This window comes from Carassius auratus, unplaced genomic scaffold (genome assembly GCF_003368295.1).
Source record: "Carassius auratus strain Wakin unplaced genomic scaffold, ASM336829v1 scaf_tig00014974, whole genome shotgun sequence".
Classification (NCBI taxonomy): domain Eukaryota; kingdom Metazoa; phylum Chordata; class Actinopteri; order Cypriniformes; family Cyprinidae; genus Carassius; species Carassius auratus.
This window is the reverse complement of record NW_020524532.1, coordinates 1-8,056: the sequence shown is the minus strand read 5'-3', so window position 1 is coordinate 8,056 and position 8,056 is coordinate 1. Positions and strand designations below refer to the sequence as shown.

Below are 8,056 nucleotides of genomic sequence, written 5' to 3'. Positions count from 1 at the left end.
TATACATAACAAAAAAGTGTGAAACAACTGAAAATATGTCATATTGTAGGTTCTTCAAAGTAGCTACCTTTTGCTTTGATTACTGCTTTGCACACTCTTGGCATTCTCTTGATGAGCTTCAAGAGGTAGTCACCTGAAATGGTCTTCCAACAGTCTTGAAGGAGTTCCCCGAGAGATGCTTAGGCACTTGTTGGCCCTTTTGCCTTCAGTCTGCGGTCCAGCTCACCCCTAAACCATCTGGATTGGGTTCAGGTCCGGTGACTGTGGAGGCCAGGTCATCTGGCGCAGCACCCCATCACTCTCCATCTTGGTCAAATAGCCCTTGATGCCTTCAGTGTGACTCTACAATTTTCATAGTCATGAAAATAAAGAAAACTCTTTGAAAGAGAAGGTGTGTCCAAACTTTTGGTCTGTACTGTATATATGTATTGTCATGTTTCATATATCAACACATGGACAGTCTTACAAGTAATAGACATTGAGTAGTAAACACATTACAGTATTTCTTTTGGTTTGTTAAAAATACTGTTGTTGTGTTATCAATCCTGCAGAATTTTGCATTAATGTTTTCCAAATAATCTAGCGGGAATGACACTATAACTGGAAGTAACCTAATTTGGTAAATGTATGGGTGATTCTGCAGAATTTAACCTCTGTGGGCATTTGGTTAAAATTGCTCAACATCTCGGACATCTTGCAACAACAAAATGTAAAGACTGTGGTTGCATGAAAAGATTTTCATAGAAACTGATGGTGACCATGCCGTGGGGCAATGGCTTTCAGGATGTTACAGCATTTACTGCATTTGTTGCTCAAGTCTTTGCCTGACACACTAGTGTCACAATAATGATTTATAATAGAGTACAGATTCAAAAATAAAAACAAAATCACTGAATTTCACTTTTTTTAAAGATGATAAAAAATGGAAATTAATTTTAGTAAAATATCTTATCTTACATTTGTCAATCACTTTTAGGCTCTAGCTTTCAGATGTTTTGCTCAATCCTGTTGTGTATTTTTAAAACGACGGTTGGATTCGTTTGAGTATTAGTAGGCTAATACTCCGTGTTTTTTTAGGATTGAGTGTTGAGAGACCTTGCCAAACCGTTCTGCTGTATGCTGCTTTCAGGAAACAATGACGCACACAGGGGCAGGGTCTGCTACTATTGAACTGGGAAAAGTTCTTGTCTGACGTTCATTTGAAGACATTTTCTTTCGCATCTTCTGCTTGACAGGGACAATAGAATGGGATTTTACCACAGAATAACTTTGGCACTGGCAATAATATGCCTTTTTGTGGACAGCGGACTGGGTAAGGTTTTTTAACGCATTTTAAGATCAGATGTTAAAAAAGATGATAAAGTCGAAGGTTTAAGGACTGTTACGGAAAGTGTTTCTAGGTTTTAGAAACTGCGTGTCTTCAAGCAAAGTTCAAAGGAAATCATTATAAATTATATTTTACTGAAATCAAATCAAATAAATTGAAGTAACTTTCAACACCAGTAGTTATGTCAAATCAATAATCTCTCAGTTATACTGAAAAAAATTAAATAGTAGCTTAGCCTCAACCAGCTCTTTTAGGATTAAACTTGACATGATGACGCTTTTAATTTGTCAATTACAAATAAATAGCCTAAATAAAAATAATTGACGTATACAAATTCACTATACCGAGCGTTTCCCTTAGGCTACTGATATTCATTTGTAGATTCAATGTTTTGTTTGTTTGTTTTTAATAAGTGTGGAATTCATAATTAATTTGCTTGTTCGATTCCGGTTCATTAACGGGTCTGTCAACTAATCTTTTAGGCCTACATTTATACATTATACATACATTATACATTTATATATATATATATATATATATATATATATATATTTTTTTTTTTTTTTTTTTTTTTTTTTTTTTTTTGACAAATAGCTATGTGTGTTCCCAGAGAATACTTTTAATGCTTCTTAGGAGGAAATATTTAGATTATTGTATCTTATTGCACATAGGCTAGGCCTACTGTGCTCGGCAGGCTGCTGTCGATTAAATAATTTTATTTCAACAGTAGAGATGGGCCTCCGGGCTATTGGTCGAGATGTGTGGTTTTGAATCACTCAAACGAACCTGGTCATTAGAATAATTCGTTCGGATTTCGCAATACACAGCAACGTGAAGCTTGATTTTGATTCACTAAAAAGAATCGACTCTTTAGAGTTGTTAGTTTGGGAATCGGACTATCACAGCGCTATAAGTTCAGCAGTGTTACGCCTCTGGATAACTGTAGCAGAAAATTGTTTTATAAAGAGAAAAAATGTCACATAGCACGATATTCTTCGGCGGAATTCATATAATACATAATAAAAATAGACAAACAAGCAGACAATAAATACAGTATATAATGCATAATGTAGTATATATAGGCCTACAAAAAGACTTAAACGCATTGAATCGATTTATAAATACAACTTGCTTACAAATGACAACATAGACTAGATAATTAAAACACAGAAGATATTTAAGTAATCTGGGATGTTCATTATTAAAAAATGAGGATTTTGAGGATGGTGTTAATGTCTGACAAGCCCTCATCTGTCATTCTTTATTATCCCTGAACACAGGAGCCCCACTCACAGGAAGATATATGTTCGTGAAATGCAACCCGGATCTTAAGAATGCAAACTGTGTCACACAGGTGGGCCCCTTGGTGCCCCTATCAGGGAAAAGCTCTCGACTTCCACCTTCTGCTGCAAAACACATGTAAGTTGGCTGTTTATTCATATATAAATATTAATTTATATGCATCTATGTCTAAGATTAGTCACAGCTAACAGGATGCATGCATGCTACTATCAAAAATGAACTTTCATTTTGAGTAGATTTTGTTTTTAATAACACAACAAAAAAAACACAAAGCCACTGTCCCTGCATGTCATATATTGGGTTACATCTTAATCATCCAGCAATAGTCTTAATAATTTCAAAATCTTGTCAGAGGAAGCTGGAGTTTTTACATACTCGTATAGAGCTTTTAAAGAAATCCCTCAGGGATGTGTTAAAATAACAACCAGGAAAGTAGACAAAAGACTCTGTAAAATAGAAAGAGTTGTAAGATATTTTTTTTTCCCTACAGGAAGTACTGACTGCTTCCTCATTAAGTATTATAGAAAATGGAGGTTAGATAAGAAGTAAAAAAAAAAAAAAAAATGAAACTTTGAAAAAATATATGCTGAAGTTGTTGAAAGTCGGGCGCATTTCCCGAATCACTCACGTTGTGACATACTGATTGTGAAGCTTCACCACATGATTCAAATCTCTTTTATTGTTTCCTGGCAGTGCAGATCATTTCTGCTGAAAAGTAGTTCTTGGCAAAAATTATGTTTTTCTGCAAGGTTTTATTATGTCAAATATATACGTTTAGTTCTCATTCCTACAACTACAAATGTTGTGTGTTAGATAAGGTGCTTTCACAACGTGATTATGGTTTTATTGATATCAATGAAACACCAATGTTTTTTAAATAGTTTTACTCGCGCTGAATCACTTCCTTCCACAAATCAATCACAGAGACATCACAGCAGTTGTAGCTCCTCAAAATGTTCATGATCTTCATAACCGGGAAACATTATATCTCACAGATCAACAAAATATTATAATATTAGACATATTTCTCAGTAAATTAAAGAGATATTTCTCCCACACATGACAAAATTTAGATTTTGAAAGCATTATTGATTATTGATTGATTTATTTAATTTCATACTATTACTATTGTTATTATTATATATTTTTTAACACAAAATAAGTTATTTTGAATAATGCTGGAAACCAGATACTGCTTGGTAAAATGATGGCATCAACAATGTTGGTAAACAGTTTCTAGTCTCCTTTTATTGCCATAGTATTTTTTTTCTTTTATTTTCCCATTGTGAACAACTTGAGTGTGAATAAAGGACGGAAATTAATTTTTTGAGTGAAATGAGTGTTACATTTCCCAATATCTTCCCTATACTGAAGTACAGTAGGTACTCTGCAACATTCTACAGTACTTGTCACAAGGACTATGCTTTTTTTTATTTAGACATTCCATTTAGTTTTTTGAGTCTGGATTGGGGAAGTCAGTGGGATGGTTAAGAAATGGGCTCTTTATGTTCTCAGAATTACAGGAAGGGCTGAGAGGATGTTGGAGCGCTCTAGAGTGACTTTGTGCTTTTGTTTCCAACAGATTCCCAGTTAGCACAGAGGAAGCCACTCCTGAGACAGAGGAGCAGTCAGGAGAGGGTTCAGGCAACTCCGACACCTTCGCTCCGTTTAGAACCATGGATCAGCGGATGATGAGAGATGCTCCAGTGCCAACAAGAAGCCAACAAGAAGCCAACAAGAACGAAGAGGAGGGATCGGCTGTCGAATCCAGTGGAGACATTTATTTATCCCAATATGATTCAACTCGGAAAACAGATTGGCTTTCTGAACAGGATTTGAAAGAGGAAAACATTATTGCATAAAGGGCTACATTACATCTCATGTGCTTTTTCTTTTTTATACAATATAAGCCATATGGGATGGTGCTGTTTTGGTCACAGATTATTAATAATTAATATATATTCTTAAAATGTGGCATGCTCTGCAAAGGTTTATTATATTCCAGTTTCCATTGTAAGGATCTATTTTTATCTGCTCTTCATCTTTGAAACTTTATATTTTTATTATTTTATTTACTCTTAATGTCCACAGTGGGACCCATGATCTGTATTAAAACAATATTTGTAATTTTGGGATGGAAATAGGCAATTGAAATAAAATGTTTGGATAGCAAAAAGGTATATTTTCGTATTTGTAATATATTTTGAACTTTCCAAAAAAAAAAAAAACCTTTCATACTATAAAGCATTTTGTCTATTATTTTAAGCATTTTACCCCATAAAAAGGAGGAATGAACTGTATTGAACAAATGCTTTAAATATGAGATGAGCTCAGCTGTTCAGGCTTCCTGTTTTACCAGAAGTGAGATCACGTTTGATCACACTTTGGCTATATCTTGTGCATTTCCGGATTCACATCTCATGACCTGTTTCTCAGCATCTAGAGTGCAGACATACAGTTTAGAATCAATCTGTATTTAGAGCAACATTATACAGTTATTTTCAAGAGGTGCAAATGTGCAGATTCAAAACAATGGCATGTGGTTACGATGATACAGTGCCTTCAGAAAACATTTACTGTACACCCACATATAATTTATGTTACACCTTCAAAGTTACACCAACACAGTCAAATATTTTTCTTGCTTTTAGATTCAACACTTGTAACTCTCAGGAGCAAAAGGGAGATTTTCATCTGGATTCAAAGCTGGACTTTCATGGGGCAATTTCTGAAAACTATTCTTCACATTGGCTAGCAAACTCCACCAAGTGGCAGTCACTCTTTCAAGAGCTGAAGAGATCAGTATCTCCGGTTTGTTGCAGCTCCATTAGTGTAGTGGCTGGCCTTCTGTTCCCCTCTGACCATCGCTTCATTTGGATAGCTGGCCTGATATCAGAAGAAGTTTGTGTTGTGTAATGTTTCATCTGCTGTGTAACACGTTCCACTCCTTCAAGGGAAGTTCAAGAAAAAAGTTCATTAAATAATATATAGAAAAAATAAATGAAATCATGCTTTTAAATATTACTTTGCAACACAAGTCTGAAAACGTGTAGGATTTTCAGAGCAGGTATAAAGGTTTTTTTTTTTTATGCTTTTTTTTTTTTTTTTTTTTTACAATAGTAAGGTGTGTAATCACAATATATGGGGTATATTTACCACAATGGAATATGCCATTCAGTTTTCTTACTAAAGGCTTTTCAGTAAAATGTAAACAGTAAATTTATAAAGAACATAAAAAATTAATGAAACGGCACAAATACATCATAAAATTATTCTGGCCACCAGATTTTTTTTTTTACTTAATACATTTTTTAATTCAGTTATTTAAAAATAATCACAACAGACTAAGAGCCTGAATAATGCCTGAAAGTATACAAAATAAAAAAGTGTATTTTTTTTTTTTTTTTTGTTACCAATCTGTTACCAACATTACGTGCATGGAAAAGTATATATATTTTTTTTATTATTACAACAACATGAATATATAAAAACTAAATGTATGTAAAGGAGTGTGTGAAATGTATTAATAATACTACTACTAATAATGTCTAGATGCATGCTATTGGGCTTTTATTTCTTTCTTTATCCAACAGCTACAAATGATTATACTAATTATGGGATAAAAAATAAAACTAATAACTAAGAAAGTATGAACAAAAACCTTACCAACATATCAATGTTAAAAAAGAAACTTTTATTTTTGAAGTTCAGCAGCCTGGTTAATGTTTCCGCGCTCACTCGCGGTGTCTCCGTCTCCGTCGGTCGCAGTCCGTTCAGGAACAGGGATCCAGCGGAAGCTGTACTGAGGAGGACTGCGATCAAGCTAAAGCCACGGAGCTGAAATGGTGAGCGTTAACTCAGACTGCAATTCATGGTTACATTTTTTGCTCTTACTACACCACTTGCCTTACTCCCTCTAAAAACAAAAGCTCACGATCCTGTCGAACATGTTTACAGTGTTTCCAGTCTAAAGTAGGCCATGGAAGTCGTGAAGGATTGGGTGTGGAGGCTGCTTATTATCAGTCAGCGATAAAACACCGAGGAAACACAGTAAACAGACTCTAGTGACTGTAATAATGGGCTCTAATGGAGCATATGTATATTCTGAGCTTGTTTAAAAAACGTACATCCACGCAAATCCACCAGGACCTTTAAAAACAGCTGAAGGTTGAATCCAAACTAGTTAATGTTGTTTTTCACTTAAATGAAGCTGTTTGTCAGTTACCATTTTGCACACACTGTGTAATGTTTCTACAGAGCTTCCTCTCTATGGGTCTTGAGCAATGCTGCACATGATCGATGTTTTCGCACTGCGTCAACGTTTGCTTTAGCTATTCCATAGATGTGATTATATTCGTATTGAGACATATTGAACTGTTAAGATAATACTAACATATGTTAATGTGTTAAAGTACTGTGTAAAACAGATGAAGCTTTAGGTTTGCTGATATTTTCACCTATTTGTGAAGTAGGACCACCAGTTACTTAGTCACCCCCAATAGTTATGTCATATTGTTAACAATTTTTCTATATATTTTTATAGTACTGCTGCACTTTACACAAATTATGTACAAATGCCTGGACTCATACAAAATGTTGCAACCTGTTACCAAAATTGGGATGTGCCTAAATATTTTTTTTTTTAGCTTTTAATATTCTCACATCGAGTCTAAACTAAGGTTTGAAGTGGGTCAAAGACAAAAACGGATTTTCAAGCATCAAAACAAAAAAGCTTAATACAGTTTTTTTTTTTAAATTATGCTTATTTAGCTTATTTTTTTTTTTGTTGTTGCATAAAACATAATGACTATCATACATTTTTTACCATCATTTACTGAAGACACCAACTAAAATGCCATTCAGTGTAACAATAGTTCAAATGCCAAAATGTTTTGTCTGGTCTCTTTAGAACAAGAAACATCTGGTGACATTAAAAGAAATTTAAAGAAATCCCCTTCAAACCCAATTTTTTATCATTTAAATATAGTCAAATTTATTATGCTCACTTTTTCTTTTTACACATTTTAAGTACGGGTCAGAATTAATATGTTGCTTTATTTTTACATCTAAGTTACAGTCTGCTACACTGAATGCAATGGAACATTATTTCACAGATATTTTGACATTTTATTTTTATTTTAAAGTAGACACTCTACTTGCATTTAATGTGCTTTGTATATATGTAAAATCACTTTTGTACATTTAATTTGATGCATACCCCAAAATGGATGTCTCATCTTTGACTCGAACACAAAGTATATGAAATGAAACATGTTAGTTGACATGAGATGAAAATTCACCATATGTTTTCTAAATGCATTATAGATTTTTTTTTTGTAAATATTCATACATGCATATAATTTGTTAATACATTTTTTTTTTTGTAATTTATTAATCAAACTTTAACTCTAAACTCTGCCCCTTTCT

General features: G+C 33.7%; 1 protein-coding gene across 1 annotated transcript; it reads left to right on the top strand.

Annotated features, from left to right (window-relative positions):
- Positions 1–1,069: 1,069 nt before the first annotated feature.
- On the top strand, positions 1,070–4,869 carry LOC113074505 (serglycin-like). The gene is made up of 3 exons (XM_026247341.1): positions 1,070–1,312; positions 2,608–2,746; positions 4,212–4,869. Exons 1-3 carry the CDS (start codon positions 1,246–1,248, stop codon positions 4,489–4,491), a joined length of 486 nt encoding a protein of 161 aa, XP_026103126.1. The 5' UTR covers positions 1,070–1,245; the 3' UTR covers positions 4,492–4,869.
- Positions 4,870–8,056: the final 3,187 nt, after the last annotated feature.

Excerpts from the sequence above, each read along its gene's own strand:
- LOC113074505 (XM_026247341.1), top strand. The coding sequence starts at position 1,246 with ATGGGATTTTACCACAGAATAACTTTGGCACTGGCAATAATATGCCTT. Across the intron at positions 1,313-2,607 it reads TTTTGTGGACAGCGGACTGG|GAGCCCCACTCACAGGAAGA; the intron begins GTAAGGTTTTTT and ends CCCTGAACACAG. Across the intron at positions 2,747-4,211 it reads CCTTCTGCTGCAAAACACAT|ATTCCCAGTTAGCACAGAGG; the intron begins GTAAGTTGGCTG and ends TGTTTCCAACAG.